The sequence below is a fragment of the Notamacropus eugenii genome, chromosome 4, assembly GCF_028372415.1.
Source record: "Notamacropus eugenii isolate mMacEug1 chromosome 4, mMacEug1.pri_v2, whole genome shotgun sequence".
In the NCBI taxonomy this organism is placed as follows: Eukaryota; Metazoa; Chordata; class Mammalia; order Diprotodontia; family Macropodidae; genus Notamacropus; species Notamacropus eugenii.
Window position 1 is genome coordinate 267,986,259 of NC_092875.1, and position 24,719 is coordinate 268,010,977.

Genomic DNA, 24,719 nt, shown 5'->3' on the forward strand with positions numbered 1-24,719 from the left:
TAGCCCATTCCTTTGTTAGAGAGCAATAAGGTAAATCTAATCCTCCCATCATGGGATATCCATTTTTTCCTCTAAAACCTTTTTGCCTCCAAATAGAGATTTTATGCTCTGTGATCCTGTTCATGATGCCAAATGTATCACCAAGACAATATTCACAGCCCCAGGGTAACTATGAATATGCTGGCATGGTTCTAACTTGCAAAGTATAACAGATTCTCCATATAGAAGGCAGAAGAGAAACATTTATGCAGACACCAGAAAACCAAATCATAACACCAGAAAGTCAAATCCGTCAGAGTAACCAAGAAGTCAATACACATTAGCACTGTAGGGGACAAAGCCATTCCCAAGCCTTCACCCTCCCTGCCCCTACTGCCCACCAGGGCCTTCCCAAAAGCAAACACTCATAAGACCAGCTGTGCCTACCTGCCTGCATCCTCTCTCCTCCACTCTAACTACTCTTACCAACTTCCTCCCAGTTCTGCTCCTGTTCCTATTAGCAAGCTCCTCCAACCATATGTAACTTAGGCTTCTATATGAAATAAGCAGGTCACATAAGCCTAATAACAAATGAGGAAGATCTCTCCGTTTAAGTTACCATTACACCACTACAACACCTAGCTGGCTTTTTGAGGTTCTTTTACAAGATGTTTGATAAGCAGATAGCTATATCATTCAAGACTCATTAGAAGTTGAAATAACAAAAATAAACCATTCTATGACATTCTTGTAATAAACACCAAGTGAGATATAAAGCAAAGATAAATGACCTACAAAAATATTTACCAGTGTGATGGAGAACTGAAGTAGAGTCTGGGCTGTGGAAATATTGCACAGCCTAGCTAGTAAGATAGTAAGATAGTAAAACACTCCAAATGTTCCTGTATGTAAATGATATTGCATAAAGCCTCACAATATCACATAGACTCCAAGAAGAAATTTTAATAGCATCTTGGTCTATCCATCCACATAGGAAAGATCAAAGAGATGAAGACAGTATATTGCCCAGATTTCAGTATGCATTTGAGCAGAAATCCTAAGGAGCTTTTCTAACAATGTGTTTCTCTGGGACAGAAAAAACAGATGGATAATGACCTAGGCTCAGAACTGAAAAGTAGGAGAGCCAGGTTGATTGTTTTCAAGATGTTAAAAAAAATACTAGTCATGAACCCCAAGGTTATCATATTAGAAAAAGGCCTCTTTTGTCATATCAATATTTTACCACTGTTGTTGTATGGCAAGACCTGGGACACCACCACCTCCAAAGAGTAAAAGATGATCATCACTCGGGATGGATAGGAGTCAATGGAAAGGTGAATTGTAGGTGTGACTAGGGAGCAACCTATCACCAATATGGAACTCTCAAGAAGATTAGTAAAGGTTGACATCAATGACATCCAAAAATGGACTGGTAACAAGGCAAGATTGAGGTCTGGCAGAGGAATGATCAGATTACTCCATTGATTAACAATGGAATATTGAAAGAAACTAAGGAAAGCCTTTTGCATGATAGATAAACCTGCTGTAGAAAACTTTTGCAAGGACATAGATGAGCTGCACAGGATAGACAGATGTAGACATGGTGATCTGCACTGTAGGTTGTTCAGGATTGATAACATCATAGATCTCTGTAGATACTGGAGTATTGTAAAGGAGTCATAGAAGATAGATACAATTGAATATAGTATGCTGGTCACATAATGAGTTTGAAGAACAACTGATGTATGGCCACTTGTGGAAAATTTCTCAGAGAATATTGAATAAGGTTGTAGTTGTGGATATAGGAAAATCACATCTATGAGACTATAAATCCTTTGAATAATTGAGTATATTTTTAATAGGCATAATGAAATATTTGGTTGGAGATATTCTTTTCATTAAAATAATGCATTGCAAGTGATATTATATGTCTATGATTATCCTGCTTCACTCATGAGCAGAAGATATATAAATCAAAGAACAATACTCTACCACTTCTTCTTATATTGCTATACACCATTTCTTAATCTATCTTCTAGAACCTGTGTTTCATATGCACAGCACACTTATGAAGTGATACGAATGCTATTTGAGCAAGAAATAATCACTTCCACAGCATCTTCCTGTTAGAGACTTCATCTGCAATCTCACATTGAGACATTTTAAGACTAAAGATGAATACTGAGATAACTTAGGACATAATTTTATTCATTTATTTAATATTCTATAGTGAGAAGTCCTTTTGGGCTTGTGACCAGGAGAAATGAAAGTTCCTAATCCAGAAGTATGAAAGCCCTTCTAGCCATTGGCTTATCTTGAGCATATTCAGAGGCCAGGCCAACAAAATACTTTCTCTTAATGAGCACTAATTGAACAATGTGGCCAAAAATGTCCCCCTCAGCCTGACAGAATGTGCTGCATTAATGGGACCAATTTATTGAGACATTCTTCTGGCCAAATATAGCTGCCCACAATTGCCTAGATCTTTTTATTCCTCCCCAGGCATACTCACTCATGATCCTAGGTTATATAAATAGAAATGCAATTGGTAGGTGAGACAAGTAATTTCCTTTGTGTTCCACAAAGGGTCAGATCTTTATGAGGGTAACTATGCCCACTTTCAGACTTTTAGTACTTGAGAGATTAGAAAATGTTAGACAAGGTTCAGAGGACAGTCACAAAGATAATTAAAGAGTTGAAAAATAGGACCTATGAGAAACAGTAAAAGAATTGGTTCCATTTAGTGCTAGAAAGAGACAGCTGAGAAGTGACCCAATGATGTATTCAAGTATAAGGAAGGTTATTTTTTAGAGGGCAGTGGTCAGCTGTTTTCACTATCCACTGAGGGGAGATTAAGAGGGAATGAGTTTAAATTTCAAAGACATAGAGAAAGAAAAAGTAAGAGCAATCAAACATTCAAGTTTCAATAATTAATCTGGTTAGAAAGGTGGAAACTTGACTTCCCAGTAACTTGATTTTCTCAATTTGAATTTTGAACATTTTCCAATATGTCTTTATTATTCAATAATGAACAAAAGTAAATTAGAAAAGAAGACAAAAATACTGGAGTAGTTTGCCATTTCCTTCTCCAGATCATTTTACAAATGAAGAGCTGAGACCAAAAGATTAAGTGGCATGCCCAGGATCACATAGGTAGCAAATGTCTGAGAACATATTTGAACTCCAGAAGAAGAGCATTCCTGACTCCAAGGGCAGTGGTCTAATCACTATGCCACCCAGCTTCCCTACATTCTGTAAGAGACATATATAATAACTGCTTCATGGTGTCCTTTCATTTGTCAGCTCTTCTGCCAGTAAAAATACATGCCCCCTGAAGATCTTTCCTTAGTACAATGCCTAGCCCACTGTAATAAATGCTTATTGATTATCTGTTTTCTTTCTGTTCTATATCATAGTGCCCTCATTGCCTTCTATGGATTAGGTTTATTGCTTCAATCTAAACGCCTCTCTCTCTCTCTCTCTCTCTCTCTCTCTCTCTCTCTCTCTCTCTCTCTCTCTCTCTCTCTCTCTCTCTCACACACACACACACACACACACACACACACACACACACACACACACATACTCTCTCGCTCTCTTTGTCTCTCTCTGTCTCTCCTCGTAAGTGGATAGATGTTAGCTACTACTAATCTCTCTATCTATCAATCTATCTTCATTTTGATTTTTCACTGATTAGATATCTCTATCTATTCCCTCATATACATAATGAGTGATAGCTTTTAAATCCTATATGATTTTCTCATGACATTCACATATTTATTGCTCATGAAAAGAATTCTGAATAGCTGGTTAGGATTGTTAACAAAAGCTGAACTAATAATCCTATCATGTCTTAGATTTAGTGCATATGAGATTGCAAACCATTGAGTGTTTTTGCACAATCTATCATAAAATGTTTGGAGCTTCATTCTTTTCCTGAAGAGTTTCCTGAAATTTGTTCCAATTTTCAGGCTTCATAGCATGCCTCCATTCATGCAAGTAAAGCTTCCCTAGCTTTTCTTAGTCTGTGATTGTGAACAGTAAGATTGACATCCCAGTAGGAGTCCTGCAAAGGTCAGTTGGAAAGGGGTACTAGTCCTGCAGGGACAGCCCCTCTCACTGGAGGATGTCTTTTTACTGCTTCTGCAACAGCTGTCTTTTCACCAAGGGAAAGTAGATTTCCATTATATCCATTACATCTTCCCAAACAGGATTATATCCCTGGAACTGGATAATAACTCCTCCATAGTCTTCATCATCCTAAACCCATTCTAAACTTCCGCCATGCTTAAAGGTTAGAAGGACTGAAAGGATGATGATTTCGATCACCATTGTTTAGGTCTTGGACCATGTTTTCAGAAGAAAGAAAATATCAGCTTCATGTCCTTCATGGCCGGTATATGGAACTTTCCATGGAGCAGAGGGAGGCAAGAAGGAGGAAGAGGGAGTGAAAGAGTAGATATGGGATACACAGTGATTTTGTTGGCATGAGTTATTGGATAAATCAGCCCAACAGAACCAATTATTTATTTATTTTGGATGCTTTTACTTAGTAGCTAATCTTAGCTTTCTTAGTATACAGTAGCCAAAAGCATTAAATTTGGACCAGAAAAGATTATCAATTTTAAAATACCATTTTCATGAGCAAGGAAGAGACAAAATATTGATATCCAAGTTGAGAAACATCCATGTGTAAATATTTTTCTGTGGATATTAGGTTAAAAACAGAAGTGTTATTTTCAGAAATGATAAGACCCAAATAGCTTCTTGGGGCATAAAAATTTCTACTGCTCATATAACTATAGCTAAATTTCTACTAGAAATGAAACTGACTAAATCACAATATTATCAACAATTCAATCCAATTCAACAAAGAATTTATTAGACCCCTAATACATACAAGGTTAAATGTCTACTTTTATCAATTAAATTCATTCTGTTCAGTGCCCATAAAATTAGGCTTCTCACTCTGATCAGTCACCCTAGAAAGACACTCCATTGGGTAGGAAGATGCCTGGCAAGAACATGCATAGATCATGGACTGGATGACTGGACACAGACTCTATGAATGACAATTATTTTTGTCTCCTGATTAAATCTTTTCAGTGTTCAAGGGTTACTTGTTAAGGAAAGGATACGTACTTAAGTTATTACCCCATTCACAGCATTTACTGACCCTGGGGCCATACTTTCAACACTCTCCCTGGTTCACATATGACATTTTAGTAGCCGTGGCACAGAAACATAAACACAGGTCCTTATAGACATAAAGGCCACAACTCCCTTTTCAGTAGGAAAGCACCTAAATGCCACACAAAAGGGTCAGGCCCTGGTTGATACGACTGAATCAGCAATGGAAGACTCACTTAAACCATATTTTGCTGGAGTCTCATCACCCAAACTCTCAACTATCACCAGAAATCCTAGCCAGTGAGTGCTTCACAAAATATGTAATTGTGTTGAATTTTAAGAGGGAGAGTCCTTTTAGAGATGTAACTGGCAGTATAAATACAGTAAAGCTTATAAAAACGATACCTTTTGCCCCAGTGATTCCATCATTAGTAATGTACTTAAATACTTTTCATAGTAACATTGTAAGTAATTAAAAATAAAGCTGGAAGCAAACTGCATTTCTAACAAAGAGGAATGGTTAAGTAAATTGAAGTACATTAATATAGGATCGTAAGTTTCATGTTGGAAAGGAACTTACACATAATCAAGTTCAAGTTTCTTCCTTTCGAGATGATAATACTGAGGCCCAGACAAGCTAAATGAATAGCAAAGGTCATACAGGATATAAGTGATGGCACTAGGATTTGAGCTCAGATCCTCTGATGTCAAGTTAAGGCAATTAATATGGGCAAATATAAAGAAATACACACAGAGAAATGCACGTGCACACACACATACACAATTTTTTTGTGTGAAATAATGCAGTGAAAGGAATTCACTAGGATTCTGTAAGCAAAACTGAATGAAAATTTTCAACGATGCCTGATGGAAACTCAGAGGAAGAAACAGGGAATTGATTATAACACTTAAACATCAAAATTAGGGAATAGATCTAAGAGTTCATTTGTATATGTAACTCCTAGATTAAGTTGATATATTATTTCTCTGCAAATTACAGTCTTTGAGAGAAACACTCAAATATCACAAACATCTATTCTGACTCAATAATTACTTCTATTTGAAATTAATTTAAATGTAAAGTTAATGGAAGCATATTTATATTATATGTTTTAATAAAACTTTTATTTATTTAGATTTATTAAAGAATGTTTCAATAGTATTATATTATCTACTACCATTAAATACATGCAGCCCTACAAGTGTCAAGGGATCTTCATTACAACTGCTTTCATTAACTATAAAACAAGAGTAGAAACGTCACATGGGAAAATTGCTTGGGTAAAGCGTGCATCTCCCTCCAGAGAATTCTGCCTATTTTAGCAAACTTCTTTGGGGTCAAATCCAGCACATCTCTTATCCTCAGATATTGGGTACTATTGATAACTCCCTAAGCCTACATAGCTGAAGATGCCAAGCCCTTCAAAAATACTTCAGTCATTCTTGTCTATTTCTTCTTTGTCACATAGCAGGCTACTATCCTATAATGGAAATTTCATATGCTGTATCTTCCCTTTTGTATTTAAAATTGAATGAGGCAAAATAGATGAGGATATAGAAGCATAAAAGTAGCTTTAGTTGTAAATTATTATAAATCTAATTCCTTTACCTAGCATAGTCAGGCAACTGTAATATTCCGGTGAACTAAATATTTGGGAGAGAGTGAAACTACTTGCAAGTTTTCATGTCCCAGATATGTGTTCATTAAAAATAATAATATTAATCCCCAAGGCACATAAAAGAAATCATATTACATTTTAGTCACACAGATTTTCTTACAGGTTGGCAAGTTAGTAACTTGGAAGCGCTTTTAGTTAACTTTCAATATTTCCAACCAGATATTTTATTTTGAAATTAATAAAACATTTATTTGAAGAAGACTTCATTTTGGAAATTGTGGATTTTCTTTCAAATTGTAAGATGTTACTTATAAGTGATCGCTTAAAATAATGGTTCCTTTGATACTAGTGAGTTTAAAGAAAATATCTAATATTAATTTTGACATTATCTTTTAATTGTTTTAATTATTCTAAAATGTCACCTCAGAGGGAGAATTTTCTATTGAAAATTTGTCTCAGGAAAATCATATTTTATTATCTAAAAAAATTTCCTATGATCTCCGCTGAGAAATAAAGATGCATTTTATTGACTTTTGGGTTGTTTATACATAACGAAGAAGAAAAGCACAGATTGCAATTATTTAGCTCTATTTAATATAACCCCAAATCACTTGTACACATCCAATCAAACCAACTAGATAGTTTTTAAACCTCAATATCTTTCTCATATATAGATACAACCTTATTATTTTGTCAGGCATGATTAAATGTCTTTAATTCTCCATTTCTAAAATCAAGAAAACAGACCAGAAGCTAAACTAATAACAAAGCTATTAACTGCACCTCACTTAAAAGATGTACTATAATTTTATCATTATTAATATTGCTGCCATATTGTTTGATGGGACTTTGATGAATCTTTTTCAAAAGTTTATGATATTTATAGGAAACTAATTCACAAATAATATGAGAGAGACCTGTTTTCTTTTTAGGTCACATTCATGATCCATTTTAAGTCACTATATATATTTGCAAGAGAGCAGTGGTGTTGCTGCTTAGTGGTTATCTTGGTGAGGCTGCCACTAATTCAAATAAATTATCAACATTTTTTTGTCAAATAGTCCCATTGTGTGCACTGCAAATGCCATTGGTAATTAGAACATGTAGCAAATTCAGACAACACCACTGTATCCATAAATTCATCTGCATGACTTCGTAAGAAACTTGCCAATGATAAGAAAGGTCAGCTTTGTTGGTTTTGTTTTGTTTGTTTCTAATAATTTCAAAATTATCATCTGTTTTAGCTATTAGCCTTTCATGGGAAAGTAATTAAATTGGTGAGTGAAAATGAGTGCTTCTAGATCTGATGAAAGGTTTGCTAAGAATTATGGGAATCCATTTAGACTGCTATATGATGAGGTGTTTTATTATACATTTTGTAATATTGAGGCTAAAGAAGCAAAATCTCATTACACTAGCCTGTGACAATCCTTTCTACTTTTCTCTCTTTCCTTCCTTTTTTTTGAAAAAAAGAAGAAACCACTAATTAAAAAAAACAACAGAAACAGACTCAAGCTATTCAATGACCAGCATAGAAGAAAAGAATTTCATTTAAAATATGGTTCAGTAATTGAAAAAAATTTCTAGCTATCCCATTGTCTTCTGATTGTGATTGTTATAAACAATTACTAGAAAAGAACTGGAATTGGCTATTCTTTATAAAGAGGGACTAATGCTCTATTTTCAGTATTGTAGGGGACTCCCAGAAACTCCCTCTAGCATAGCCAGGATGTTTCAGAGATAGCCCTTGAAGTCAGGCCATTCTTACTCCAGGACTGACTCTCTACTACAACACATTGTCTCTTCTCTAATAAGACAGTAAATATATAAAGAAATTCTTAGAAAATGTACAATCATCATGAGATTCAAAGTCTGATAAAAGAACCAGTAAAAATACACAATGACCTAACAGAGAAGTTATCAGAAATAACAAATAATATACAGATTTTTCTGGAAGAGCTATGTGAGTCTAGATGGACCGGCTGAGCAATACTTTAAGGCTAAGTTGAAAATAGGTGGCGAATAAATAGGACAGAGAGAAAGATATTTTTCTCTGGGATAAATTAAAGTGGAAGGTGAAAATCAACCAAGAACAAATGCAAAATTAGTACAGTTAATGTAAAAGAAGCAATCACATATTAATAATATTGGTGAAAATGATACAGTGTTTAAAGCCTTACATTGTGCTTCGCTTATATTATCTCTGTTGTTCTTATTTGATTTTATGAATCAGGGAGATTATATAGGTGCCAGGTAAAAGCATTCTTCAATGACTTTAAATCTTGAGGCAATTTTTACTAAAATATTTTGTATGGTAGTTCATGTAATTTTATTCAAAATATTATTTTAAACTACTGGCAGTGAGAGCTATGCCACATAAACTGAAAATTGGCCTTGTGATATGTTTAGGGTGACCAGGAAACTGCTATAGCAATTGATGTTGGGTTTTTATCTATTTGACATTGTTATTTACAATCCACATGAAAGGATAATACTTTATTACTTTGATAGAGTTGTAATTTCATCAGTTTGAGTACTCCAGGTAGGAACTATCTAGGCTTTGTGGCTTGCATAAATTTTCCACAAAGGGTCTTACCAGCATTGTAGAGGCCTTTTTGTGGATCTCTGGATATTGCCTAGATATAGGAGGAAAATATAGTGATAATCTCTTGCTCCTACTACATGACTGACCCACTTGCTTTTCCAGTAATAATTCTCACAAATAATTTTCTTTATGCCAATCATCCTGTGCAATTCTACATTTTCAATGTGTTACAGCAGATCCATATCTACACTAGAAATAATTTTTTAAAATGTGATTAATGTAAACATCTATTAGAAAAAATCCTTAATATTTATATATAATGCATGAGAGATATTTAAGCATCATTATTCATTTTCATTGTTTAGTAGATGTTAGGAGAGATAAAAATTTATTAGCTTTCTTTGTCAAAAATTCCTAGAAAAGTATGTCTTCTGATGTGCCTTCCAATTCCAAAATTCTATGATTTTTGTGATAATGCATTATAGTAAAATAGATTGAAAATTGTCATTTCCATGTAGTTCTGAAGGAGTTGCTATCCAACTGTAGTTTTGATCCTGTCCTCTCCTTCACCCTTGCACTTTCTCTGGCAGATTATCCCTATTGCCATCCCTTTAGATTTTACCTCTCCTCCTATTAACAGGACCATGTGTCTTCTATAAATAATAATAAGAATACTCTTGACAGAGCCTATCAATCTCCTTTAGTTATTGTCTTGCAACTTTTCTCTCTAAGTCAAATTCCTCAAAAGAGCTGCCTATTCTTGATACCTTCATTCTCACACCTCTCACTAGAGTCTAAGCCCTCTATACTCTGGTGTTACAGTCACATCACATAACTGAGACTGCTTTCTCCAAAGTTACCAAAGATCTGTCTCTTAATTAACAAATTGAAGGCTAATGGCCTTCTTCTCATTTCTTAGTCATCTTTACCTCTGTTAAATTTGACTCTGTAGACCCCACTGTTCTGCTGGATAAGCTTTGCTCTCAGGAATTTTGTAACACTCCTCTCTCTCTCAGTTCTGCCTATACTTGTCTGAGCTCTCTTTCTTTATATCCATTACTAGATCATAATCTTGGTCACAAATTCACTAGATATAAGTATACCCCAAAGCTCTGTCCTGGGCCCCATTTTCTTCTCCATATATATTTGCTCACTTGATGACTTCATAATTTTCAATGAGTTTACCTGTCATCTTATGAGATGATTTCAAGTTTCACACATCCAGCCATAGTCCTTCTCCTTCACCATTGTTGATTTAGACCTTTGGAATAGACATAACTTGACTGCTACCTGGCAATCACGGAGGCAACTTCTACACGGTTGTCTTTATAAAATTACTTTTGCTTCTTCTTCAGGGCACAGATCAGTGAGTAAGACTCCCACCTGTCTTGTGGGGAGTGCTTCAAAGTTAATCTCACAAGGTAGACTGTGATCTTCATCACAGATCTGCCATATTATATTCCCTAAAAAAACACCCAGATTTCAAATTCCTCTTTATTTCTGAGATCAGTACCAGTCTTCCAGTCCATCAAGTTCCCACTCTACATACCATCTACGACTCCTCACTTTCCCTCAATACATAATAATAGCCAAATATTATCATTTCTGCATCTGCAACATATTTTGCATCTCTCCTCTTCCTTCATATAAGCCACCACCCTAAGTCAAACCCTTATCACCTCTCAGCTGGACTATTGCAATCACATCCTAATTAGTTTACTAGTCTCAAGTCTCTCCCTATCCTAGTCCATTATGCACGGATCTCCCAAAGTGACTTCATATAACGCAGGTTTCACCACAACACCTTCCCCAACCACATCAATTACTCTAATGGCTTTCTGTTAACACTAGGGTCAAAATCAATCCATCATCCTTTTTCAAAAAATCCCATTTTGCATAAGTATTTTATGTATATAGTTATTAATAGATGCATATAATTTATAAACAAGTAAATTACACATTTCAGGGTTGTTGCATAATTTTAGAAACTAATTAAATATTGAGTTATTTATTTTACTGATATTTTTGTGCAAAAAACATGAAATCACTATTTACCATTGGAGTCAACATTGTGACTAAGAAAATAGTTTAATTTGGAGTCTTGGAGACCTAGATTAAAATCTTGCCACCATTACTAGTTTTATGGTCCTGGACAAGGCATTTAACTTCTATGTAGCTCAGGAAACTTTCTAAGATTTATTTCCTAAGTCATAAATGGTTTGGAATAAGTATTGTTGGAGAAAGTTCTTACATGGTTAACAAAACCCTAGATCCTTCTCTGAGCACGTTTTTAATATTGGGCCAATTCTTTGCAGATGAAATGTTTGAATATCATTAGAAATAGATATATTAATACACCACTCAATTCTAATAAATAATTCATCAAACAAGTTACTAACTGATAGATTAGACAACTAGCAGTAGAATAATATACTTACAAATTATGTAATTTATATTGAGAGTAATTCAAGAAATTTTCTCTACCTAGCTCTACCCTAAAGATTAAATGTAAGGTAACCATGAATTCAAGGACATTTGGTTGTGGTTTAGAATTCCAAAGAAAAGGGCATCTGTCCTGTGTAAGATACCTTATAGGAAATTTCCTATAAATTGTCATTACTTTAGTTGAGTAGTGTAACAGGAAGAAGTAAAATAGATTTGTAGAAATGTAATTGATACCTGATGATAAGCTGCTGATGAGACTGTTTACCAAATTTTCCCATAGGTAGCCTGCGCCATTTGGGTATCCCATATGTTTGTCAGTTAATAAAAACATGTGCTGTTTTACCAACTTATAACTCACATGTGCTCATATTACTATTGAGAAACAAGTTATAAGAAGCAAATAATTAAACATTTCATCAAAAATAGAGGTGTAATATAAACTGGAGTCAGTTATGTCACAGCAACCAATATTCTCACCATATCAGATACAAGGAAAGCTATCGGCGACACCCCCTAAGAGATCTATATCCCTACAAGTTCACATAGAGCCATCGATGACTTCTTTTGGATCTACCCTTTCAATCAGTTCTAAATCTATTTAAATGAAAGGTCAGAGAACCTTTATCTTTCTATGTTACCTATAATGATGGAGACCTTAATTCTTTGATTAATTCTTCATTACCTACATTCTATGCTATTTAAAGTTTAACCTAAAACTTTTTTGAGAGAAAACTAAATGAAATAAACTTGTAAGTGCCCAATATGCTTTGCTCAGTAGTAAGCTAGAAAAAGCAAAGAGAAAAAAATGTTACAATGCCTACTATTAAGTGGCATACATAGCAATGGAGGAGAAAAAGAAACTACATATATGAAAATCTGTAATACACATTAGAATATGACTAAATACAGGGCCACTGGATGTTCGTATTCTTTGTACAAAGTGAATGAAGTCTCTGTTTCAATAGTGCAGACTTAAGGAATTCATTGAAAAGCATTTACTAAGTGCCTACTATGTGCCAATCATTTTGCTAAAGATGTAAATAATAACTCAGCCCTTCATTGTAAGGAGTTTGTATTCTAATGAAAATATTTTTATTCTGTGTTTTGAGTGCCTACCTATAAATACTATCCTATGATTTCAAAATAGTTACATGTAGCACCAAAGTACAATGTTTACTGTCAAAAAGACCTTATACACTATTGCAGAAATAATTGAATACTACTAGTAAAATTATTTTATAGATATATGTTGTTGATTTTCTTTTATGATACAGAAGAATTGCTTTTTTATATTGTGATTGGTTGAAAATTTTATTTTACAGGTGATGTTACTATTTTAATAAGTAACAATAATGATGAAGATATTATGTTTCATTTTTTTTGCCAGACCTGATATTTCATTGGTATAAGGAATTCGCAAAAAGGGAACTTCCTCTGACTCCCTCTACCTGATCAATAAATTATAATTTTAATGAGTTGCTTAGGGTTCTGATTAGGAATGTTAAGAGCAACAGAGATGAAAATTGAAGCCAAGTCTTCATGACTCTGAGGCCAATTCTCTATAATTCCATACTGCTTCTCAGATATATAATGCCATGTGTAAAGGGACTGCATCTAGTGATTTTGTTGGTATAGGTAACTTCTTATTGAAGAAAATACCTATACAACAAACACAATTGCCTAGAGTGCTAAGAGAAAAAGTGATTTGACCAGGTGTATGGTTAAAAACAAACAAAAAAGGCAAAATTCTTTGACATACAGGATCTCATTTGATACTTTTAATAATTCTGTGAATTAGTCAGGGTAGAAATTTCATCCTAGTTTTGCCTATGAAAAAACTGAGGCTTAAATGACCTACTAAAAGTCACATGGTTTTAAAACAATGACTAATACTTTTGACTGCCTTGCATATTTAAAAATCTTTTTCATTGATATCTTTCAATATTTCTCTCTTTGGATTGCCTACTTTTAATGGATTACTAGAACTAAATTTAAGGCATGTTCATATAAGAAATATGAATTGATGTATGCCAGATTATATAACTTCAGGTTTTCATCAGGACAGTGACCTACTGGACCGTCGGAAACACTGCTTTGGCGTCCAATCAGAAACAGGAGAGGACCTCTACTTTTCAGTGGAGTTAGAGTGTGACCTAGCCCAATGGGAGAAAGCCTTCCAAACAGCAACTTTTTTAGAAGTTGAAAGGATACAGGTGAGATCCAGTTGAGTAAATGCTTCAAGGAATACATTTTCATAAATAAATAAATAAATAAAGCTAATTTAAGAATTTGAATTTTCCTGCAGCAAAATGTTCTTTTGTTTTCCTGCATATTATATTCTATAGAGTTGAGTTCATAAGAAGCAATATTTGAATATTATATTTAAAATGACATTAAAATGAACTGACTATGAATGGAGGAAGAAAAAATAATTTTATTATTCAACCATTATCCCTTCATTATTTTTGTATGTAGGAAAAAATACAAGATTCACAGCTGATGGAGATTTTTGAGAGTACATTGGAGTTAGTACAATACTTGTTTACGTATTTCAATAAGTTAGCTAAACAGAATTTATTGAACATTTGCCGTATGTAAAATACTGTACCAGATGTCATTAGTTTATTTACAAAAAAAAAGCTCTCTACAAAAATGTCCGTGTTATGACGATGGCAAACAGCCTAGGTAAGGAGACAAAATACGAATAAATGAAGCAATTTTAAATAATTACACAATAATGAATCAATATTTTCGAAGCGAGATAACACAGGTTAAATGCAGGACTACTGAGAGACTGGCCACTTTGTTGTTAATTAATCTTGAATATTTTATAGGGACGGGAAATTTTGAACTTTACAATTTAAACTATAAAAGTAATAATAATTTTGCAAATATGTATTTTGAACCTCACCATTGATTTCATCATGGTAGGTAACTCCCTAGAAGGGGAAAATATCCACATAAATTCAGATCAGCAACCACTTTTATAGTTATATTCTTAGAAACTTATATTCTTGGAAAGATACCTGGGGACACAAGGCCATACAAAGCTAACATGCATTAGAGGCAAGTTGCAATAAAATTTTCCTGACTCTTAGACCAATGGTCTATCCATTATGCCATGGTGTCTCTCTGAAAGTATTATATTGTCTAACAAATATTTTTATTTCTGGACAATTATAATGTTATGACAACTGACATTGACCTACAGAGTTCTTTATAATTTTCCATATGCCAATTAGTCAATATTTACTTTCAGATATATTTCTACATATTTAGAGATGAGAGGTTTGTTGAAAAGATGCAGTTTTAATAAGTGTAACAATAAACATTGCTCATTTATGTTTCCTACTCAGCTGTTTCCTTCTACAAAAGTACAACCCCAATAACAAGTTACACATTCTGTAAAGAAAACTGTGAAAAACAATTCAACGGGTGTTAAAAACTAAGTCAATATCTATATGTGTTCATCACATAGATTTAAATATTAAATCTCCCTATATGTCTGTAGTCTATTTATATGACTATGAAAAGTGTTATTTTATGTTGATTTTAAATTTTCACTGATCTTTTGTTATTTTTTTCTGGTTCTGCTTAGTTAACTTTGCACCCATTCATGAATTCTTCATACTCCTCATTTCTTAAATCTCAAAAATCTTCCATGACACCAGTATACCACAACTTGTTTAACTATTCCCCAGTTACTGGATGACAATTTTATTTATGTTCACTTTTTCAAGAAAAAAATCCTTCTAAATATGTTTGGATATATATTACACCTTTCTTTCTTTGTCTTTTCCTTTTTTCTTTTGTCTCCGTGGGTTAGTCAGGAGTAAAAAAGGAAAAATAGGTAAGTGATAGACAGACAGACAGACAGATAGATAGATAGATAGATAGATAGATAGATAGATAGATAGATAGATAGATAGATAGACAGACAGATAGACAGATAGATAGATAGATAGATAGATAGATAGATAGATAGATAGATAGATAGATAGATAGATAGATAGATAGATAGACAGACAGACAGACAGACAGACAGGTAGGTAGGTAGGTAGGTAGGTAGGTAGGTAGGTAGGTAGATAGATAGATAGATAGATAGATAGATAGATAGATAGATAGATAGATAGATAGATAGATAGATCGATCGATCAATAGATAGATAGATAGATAGATAGGTAGATAGATAGATAGATAGATAGATAGATAGATAGATAGATAGATAGATAGATAGATAGATAGATAGATAGAAGATAGATAGATCGAGTATTATTATGTTTTAGGCACTGTGGTAAGTGAGCATTTGATAAAATATTTCATTCCAAATTTCTTTCTCAACAACCTGTTCAAAAGCATTGTTTTCATTTAAACAAACAAGCACATTTATTATAATAACAGTCACCATGAATTGGTGTTCTAGAATGCTTAACTGATGCCCTGGAATTCTCATATCATGGAAAGAAGATTTTCTTTTCACCTCACAGAAGCAATTTTTCAGTATCTTTAGCAATATCTTTATTTGAGTCATAAACCCCTAGAACAGATGTCATTACCATTTCCTGGTTAAGTGCAGAACTTCTTTCAATGTTCTCCAACTCATCCCTTTGTGCAAAACTATTGTATAACAATCATGGTTTTACTAGGATTGGGAGAGGTGGCATAAGACTTAGTGCTTCAGTTGCTTGTTAGACTGTCTATACTAACTATGCATTTCCTCATTCATCTTCATGCAAGCAAAAATGTATTTGAAACTAAAGAATATTTTAGTGTCAATATTTTGCTATGCACTGTTCAGAACCTAATATAGCCCAAACATACAGTAATGCTTGCTATTTTGCTATACAAATATGATTTTTAAAAATAGATTCTGAATTATTTTGATAGAAGAAACTTTCATTTTTTAAAACAATACTTTATTCCTAGGATCTAGGATCAAATCTCAAGATTACTTTTAAAATATTAGTTAATAATATTTAGTTGAACAGAAGTTGATAAGGGAATGTATTTATTTCTCCTTTATATTTCTTTACTTTTTTGACTACCTTGATTTAGGAAGATCAATGGCCAGGTAAGGGTTACAGGGTCACTTTTTTAATGTTCACCCCAAAGAAAGCTAATATTTTGAGGGTCTAATTCTTTCAAACTTTAGAAATGGGATAGAGTAGCCTTACATTATTCTTCCATAGTTTAAAACAGTTCCTTGGATCTCTGGGACATATTCTCTAAGCCTGAGGTCTGAGCAATAGCACAGAGCTTTGGACTATTTCGAAAGGATACCTATGGTGGTGAATTATTCATAAAGCCAATTTGAGCCACAATGCACTGGAAATGAGCAATGAATTTTTTTTCACTTAGAATTTACCAGATTTCATGTGTATTTTTTATGAGGAATCTGTAATCAAAGGTAATTCACTTTATTATATATTTGGATAAGGAGAGTTTTAAAGTAACAAGAATTTGAATAAGCCTACCTACTGACAATTATCCTTTTTCATTTTTTTCATACACACAATAAATGGATATGAAACACCATTTCTATAGAAATAAAAGATTATGGAGAAAATAAGTTCTATTGGAAAGTAAAGGAGTAAAGAAGAACATGAATGAATTCCATTACTTGTTGAACAGATATTTATTTTGGATTTTCCTTTATATGGCAATATAAAGTGATTGTCATCTCTCTACTAATCCTCATCTATTTTATTTTATTACTTTTGCTATTTTTTTCTGAAATCAACCTACTCACAAAAAATAAGTATATTAAAAGAATATATAAAATAATTTTAGAGGAAGACACTGAATCCAAGAGGTATTGGGAAAGAGCTAATATAGAGTTTTATAGAAATTTTGTAACTCTTCTTATAGAAAATACAGGGCTTTGTTTTTTTTCTCACAAAAAAGGAATAATTCTTTGTGAAGTAGACAAATAATTCTTTTCCTTGTACTCAAAACAGCAATTTTAATCTACTTTCAAAAGTGTTTCCTCTCTTAGAATAATTTGATTCTTTAAGTTTGGGAGGATTTCCGGACAATATAAATAACAAGTTTAAAAATAATCTTGTTGGCAAGATTGCATTTTGGAGTATCTACTAGCACTGTCCAAATAGGTGTAATAGCTCTCCCAAAATAAGACTCAAACAATGACAGAAACATGGCTTCTCTTTTAAAATCAATATCTCATTTACCCAGTGCAATTTTGCAATCACTTAATATGTTATTTTTGTCTTGGTGTCTATATTTGGTGGACTGCCAAACAAAAAATATTAATTTTTACATATTACGGTTCTCTAACAGTTTGAAATAATATCTAATTATCGAAATTATGTTGAATATAATTTGAATAAAAAATTAGGATGGTAAAGATCACATTATATTCTTGAAAAGTGGATATGATTGTAGTGTAATCATATCCAACTCTTTGGGACCCCATGTAAAGTTTTGTTGTTGGTTTTTTTTGGCAAAGATACTGTAGTAGTTTGCCATTTCCTTCTCCAGTTCATTTTGCAGATGAGGAACTGAGACAAACAGGGTTAAGTGACTTGCCTAGGGTCACACAGCAAGTAAGTGTTTGAGGCCAGATTTGAATTCAGGAAGATGTCTTCCGGACTCCAGGCTGTCACTGTACTCCCACTTGCATTTAAAATGAGAAACAGTATGGTGTAGTGTATGTAGAACTGGCTGCTAAGTCAGAAAGGCATTGGTTCAAGTTTGACATAAAGTAGCTATGTATGACATACCTTTAAATACCCATAGATAACTTTCTAATTTTTTGTATGCTGCACAGAAGATGCGGGTTGAGAAACTTGCTCACCATGAAATCATAAGTCCATGAAGTTTTAAAAATTCAGAACTAAACACACAATTCTGTAGAGGCTAGGTGAGGTATCAATGAAAAAGAATTTAAGTGCATACTATGAGTCAAACACTGTGATAGGTGCTTGGGAAATTGTGACAACAAAATTGACCTGCTCTAAATTTATATTCTGTCATTAAGATGCAAGCATCTTAGTTGGCATTTCCAAAAGTAGATTTTAGTCAGAACATCACAAGGTCACATATTCTCAATCTCTCATTCTGCAAATGGGGGAACTAAGCCTGAGAGACTTCCTCACTATTACAGAGAAAGCAAGCAGCAGAGCTGAGATCTGACCTCATGTCACCAGACTCCAGATTTAGCACGTTTCACTGCACCATGATAGATAAGATGTGGTAACATAATGAATGGAGAACCAGACTTCAGGCCAGGAGAACATGGTTCTTCTGATCTGCCTCTGATAACTGGCTTGCTGTGTGATCCTGGGCTAGGGACTTAACTTCTTAGACCTCTTCTTAGGCAGATCCCTCTGGCTGTAAATTGTAGAGAAGGTGCAAAGCTGTAAATTAAAGAGAAAGTCCACACCTAGGAATGCCTAGTGTTAGGGAAATAACAGCTTAAGTCTCTGTCCCTATCCCTTAACTGTTTTATTGCTACTCTCTTCTTAGTCTATCTAGTATTGCTATTATTTAGCAAATGAGTGACTATTATTAACAAATGCAGTACTGAAGATATTTCTTTTTAGGAAGCAAGGATCATATGAGTAATAAGTTTTAATGTGGCCTCTATGTATTGAGCCATTTAAGCAATCCAGAGTTTGTTCATGTAACACAGGGGTTGGGATAGCTAGATGGCTCAGTGGATAGAGCATGGGATTTGTAGTCAGGAAGACCAGAGTTCAAATCTGAACTCAAGTGATTTAACCCTGTTTGCTTCAGTTTCCTCATCTAAAAAATGAGATGGAGAAGGAAAAGGCAGACTACTTCAGCATCTTTGCCAAGAAACCCGAAATGAGGTCACAAAGAGTCAGACAGAGCTGAAAATACTGTACAATATAGTGGCACTTACAGAACTGAAGCATGAGTTACGACAGATTTAGTACTTAATTTTTTCTGTTTTGCTATATGCAATACTAATGTATATTTATCATTGTCAAGGCTCCTCTATAGGTCATATTTAAATGCAAATAAAACAACTGCTCTACAGATATAATCACCCATCATGTTGTAAAAATAGAGTATGGTGCCCTCTGTGTGTATATTCTCTCGCCTTGCCCGATTAATTTAAAAATGGCATTATTGTTTTTAGACTAAAAATACTAGAGGATGAAATAGATAAGTTACAAATAGAACTAAGAAAGAGCAGAAAGGGCAAAAAAAAAGTACATAGATTAGAGAAGTTAGGTAAATTATGTTTAAGACACAGGTTATCAATATGGACAGTTCAATTTTTTACTGAATTAGATTTGAACAAATTTAAGAAGGGAAATGATGGGTGGTTTGACTAGATTGAGAGCTACGCCACTAAGGTGGCTGCATGTATGGACATAGTATTTCTGTGATGTGCAATCTACACCAATAGGAACTATCTTCCCATGCTTATAATAGGAAAACAATAGAAGTTACCTGTAAAATTTAATCAAGTACATTTATTTTTATGAAGTTTAATCTTCTAGGTTGCAAGTTGATGGCAATATCAATAGCAACTCCCTTATTGGCTAAAAATATTGAATTTTGCAAATCTCAATTATTCAGAAGGTACAGTGAGAAAATAGTTCAACATGGATTAGACATTTATGACCTGTGGTAGATTATTTAAAATACCTGCATGTTCACTTGATATGTTATTGAGAGTAAATTGATCTTGTTAAGGAGTAGTTACTACTTTTTGTCCTTAGACTACTGTCATTTTAGCAACATATTTAGTTTCTTGTTCAAGAGCTATTAAAGGCCAGTCAGAGTGACATATGGTTCAAATTATAGATCTGTTGCCAAGTCAAGATTTACGTTATATTTCTTTGCTTCAGGTATGTTTTAGTGAATCAGAGAAATTTGGACCTAAAAACTTTTCCCCAATACAATAGAATTTTAAGCAAAATTCTCATTAGTGTTTAAGAGAAGCTGTAACAAGAAGACATCAGAGGCAATGTTTGTTAAAAATGTCCTCAACATGATTCTGCCAATATGTGACCATTCTTACAGCAACTGGGTGTAATAAGGCAGAACAATTTCTTTAGATCTCTCTCATACAAATTAACAAGTTTTTTTTTTTTTTAATCTTTCTAGTGCAAGACCTATGCCTGTGTACTGGAAAGTCATCTAATGGGACTAACTATTGACTTTAGTATGGGATTTGTCTGCTTTGATGCTGCAACAAAGGTAAAATTTTCACTCCTGGCTCTAATAATCATAGTGCAGGTATTCTGACTTTGGACTTCAACTTAAATATACTAAAAGCATTTTCTGACCATTTTATACTCAATTATCCTTTGCCAAATCCTTAGGCTATAGCATAATCCAAGGGGTTTGTTTCCTGGTAAAAATAGGATAAGTAATGTTTTAATATTATTCAAAATATAAACCAATAAGGTATCAAGTTCTTATGTGGCTAGAGTTTAAAATATGGTAAATGGTTATTATATTTATTCCCATTACAGTGAGCTATGCCTTTACTTTAAAAAAAAAAAAAGTACCTCAATGATGATAAGATTTGCCTTAAAGGTATCTCCAGACTATTTCTTTTGTATTATATAAAAAATGTTACTATAAAAGTAATTTCATTTATAATGCTTTTCTGTGCTTTTACCTTCCTAATCAGTGTTTCATATATTCATGCAATCTTAGATTTGGAAGAAACATTAGAGACTAACAAGTGCAGTCTCCATCCCACTATCAGAATCTATGATTGTGTCTTCTCCTCCTCTCAATAATACCTTCTACTCCACAGGAATCTAGTGCATTTGCATTATTTCAACTTGCATATTTGTCAAAATTTGTTTTCAGGAAATGCTGGCAAATTCTTTAATTACTGATCAGGCTTTATGACACACCCTTTTCACATGATTAGACTCACATCATTGTTTTTCCTACTGCCGTTGCGATTGTTTTAAGAGGAGGCAAAGCCTTAAAAAAATAATCTTAAATGGCATTGGGATACACATGAAAGTTTGAGATCTGAGCTTACTAGTACACACACATATTATGCAAATCAAAGGTCATATGACATACAAAATCAAACTCTGAGGAAAAAAAAGAAATGTTATATACAGTGTTGATGCCATGGATAGTCCCTTTGGATTGTGATTCTTAATGGCATCAGAGGCATTATTATAACAATCAAATAAATTTGGGTAAGGCTATTTAAAATCCTCACATGCATTTTTGAGAGTCTAAACCTTTCATTGCTCTGTCTTCAAGGCAGATCTAAGTCACTGATGTCTTGATTTCCATCTTTTGTGACTTGTACAGCAAAAGGATAATGAAGATTCAAATGTCTCAAAACAATGTATATCACTATCTGCTTACTCATACCATGGGTACTCTGGCAAGTTTCCCAGAAAGAGCCAGGAAGCAGTTAGTGAATGTGATTAGTTTGGAAATGTTAAGCAAATTATTATATTTCCATCTAGGGGGCAAAAACATTTAGTGAGAATGAGCTTTGAGTTCAGACAAGTTGGACAAGGAAGAAGGCCAAAGATCTACAAGGAATAGCAATAATCCCTGCTGTTGGTCATCGTGCTCTGCCATATTGAACATTCACATTTAAGGCTATCTGAGGGTTGTGTGGGACCATAGCCTTTGTTATTGCTATTAAGAAGTTTCTTTGGGACAGGTAGTGGTTGCAGAGAATGTAGCACCGGCCCTGGAGTCAGGTTATATTCAGCCTCAGACTCTTGACACTTACTAGCTTTATTACCTTAGGCAAGTCACTTAACCCCAGTTCTCACACACACACACACACACACACACACACAAAGTTTTTTCATGACCACAGAGATCTAGAGCTTGAAGGGACCTTAAAGGTCATCTAGTGTAATCATACATTTTATAAGTGAAGAAACTAAGGCCCAGAGAGGTTAAGTGACCTGAATTCATTCGTACTTCCTTCTGATACAGATCACAAACACTATACTCGTTTAGGATAGCAAGATAGCAAGTTGTACATATCGGATTTATAGTTTCATGTATAATCACCTTTTTTTTTTTTTACTGTGTTATGGAAATTATTTTATTCCACAAAATTAAATGATGCTATATTATTTTTATTATAAATAATAAATTATTCCTTCAGTGTAAGTGGCTCCCTATAATTGTTTTTATTTTTAAGTCACCACCGGTGGTTGAAATTCAGATAACTAATGTATAGAATTAAACCTAAGACTTCATTGATATTCCATAAGGAAACTCGCTTTACCAATGATCAGTATTAGTAATATTAGTTATTATTATCTTTATTATTGTTAATGATAATAATTTTGCCACTTGCATTCTTTGAAAATTTCCTAGGGCACTGAGATTTCTATGACTTCTCCAATGTGTGAGAGACAGAATTTGAACCCAAATCTTATGCTTTCAAAATCAGCTCTAAAGAGCTGTAGTAGTGAACTACTACACCCAGTTGCCTCTCCTAATTTAGCTCTTTTTGTCTTTGGCTCATAGGCAAACAAACTTATCACTAACCTAATATTCAAAGCTATTCATTCTTAGTAAAACCAGCTGTGGTGTGCACTCTCTGGCATAACTTTTATGAACATATGATGATGTATATGCTATAATAGAACAGTGTGCAACAAGAGAGCATTTTTAATAACTTAGCTAATTGTGCTTCAAGAAGATAGTGGCATTTGATAAGATGAATATATACAGGCAAAACAATCTAAAAATAATCAAATTTTGAGAGACCTCAAAAAACATCTAGTCCAGGAACCAAGAACGCTTTCCATCTACACCATCATAACTCTGCATAGCACTCAAAACATTTTTATTGTAAAAAAAATGAAAGAAATCATGATTAAAATAAAAATATTGTCCAGCCCAATTCATTGTAGGAAAGGGAATAAAAATCTTCCCCAAAGTACAGATTACATGCAATCATACTTGAAAGGGCACATAAATGGAAAAGGAAAGAGTTACCCTCAATCTCCAACCCAACTTTTAATGCTTCCCCCCAACTTCTTCATACTTCTTATTCTTCCTACTCAAACTTAATAGATTTCCCTCTCTCTTAGACAGCAGGCAAGGACAGTAATTGACTACTTTCTCCTGCCATTCAGGTGTGGAGATAGTAGATAGAAACACACTAAGTCCAGAAAGAGTAGAGTTAAAGTGTTGGTACCCTAGGAACAATTAGTACTCTATTCTCCCCAAAGGGAATTTATTTTTCTGTAATTACAGTCATTGAAGTAACTGAATTTTCCACATATTAGCTTGAAAAAGAAATCACTTACCAAGAAAAGCCATCTGAAGCCATAATGTGTTCAGCAATATTGACATTGGGGATTTATAATCAATTCACAATTATCCTGGCAAGTTTTTCTCAGTTTGGTGTTTATCAATTCCATTTACCTCTTTCCCTGTTTTCTTCTACTCCAAGCTGTTTCCCAATTAACTTCCTCTTAGCACTATCTGAAAAGGACAGCAGGAGAGAGAAGAGATAAAATTCACATCAGTTAACCTTACTGTTTATTAGAAGTCATTAAAAACTTCTGGGAGCCAAGATGGAGGAGTAATCAGGAAATTTCTGTAACTCTCTCATATTCATCTCCAAACAATCATAAAATAGCAAGCCAAAACAAATCTTAGAGCAGCAGAACCAGCAAAAAAGGGGAAGTGAAACAATCTTTTAGGACACAAAACTTGGAAGGATAACAGGAAAGGTCTGTCTCATTTGAGTAAAAGGAGAACACAGTCCAGGACAGGAAGCATTTCAGTAAGCTAGCGGCCAAATGAAGGGGAGATTCTGAGGCCCAATGAGAAGAAACAGGCAAACACCAACTCCAAGACCCCCATGTTCCTCAGCATAGCCAAGAGAATTGGCAGGCTCCAACATACGTGCTTTATTATAGACCCAGCCAAACAAGTAGACACCAACCCTACAGGGACCCAAGTATATGGCAGACACCATTGCTCCAGGACCCCACACATAACCCAGGATAGCCAGGCAAACAGGCAACCACCAGCAGCCA

The 24,719-nt window shown here is 34.0% G+C and overlaps 1 protein-coding gene across 1 annotated transcript in view; it reads left to right on the top strand.

The window, feature by feature from the left end:
- SNTG1 (syntrophin gamma 1) overlaps positions 1 to 24,719 on the top strand; it is a 1,083,450-nt gene that overhangs the window by 976,016 nt on the left and 82,715 nt on the right. Inside the window, exons 16-17 of the mRNA XM_072604568.1 lie at positions 13,779 to 13,931; positions 20,821 to 20,913. Of these exons, the coding sequence (XP_072460669.1) occupies positions 13,779 to 13,931; positions 20,821 to 20,913 (246 nt within the window). The remainder of the gene's footprint in view (positions 1 to 13,778; positions 13,932 to 20,820; positions 20,914 to 24,719) is intronic.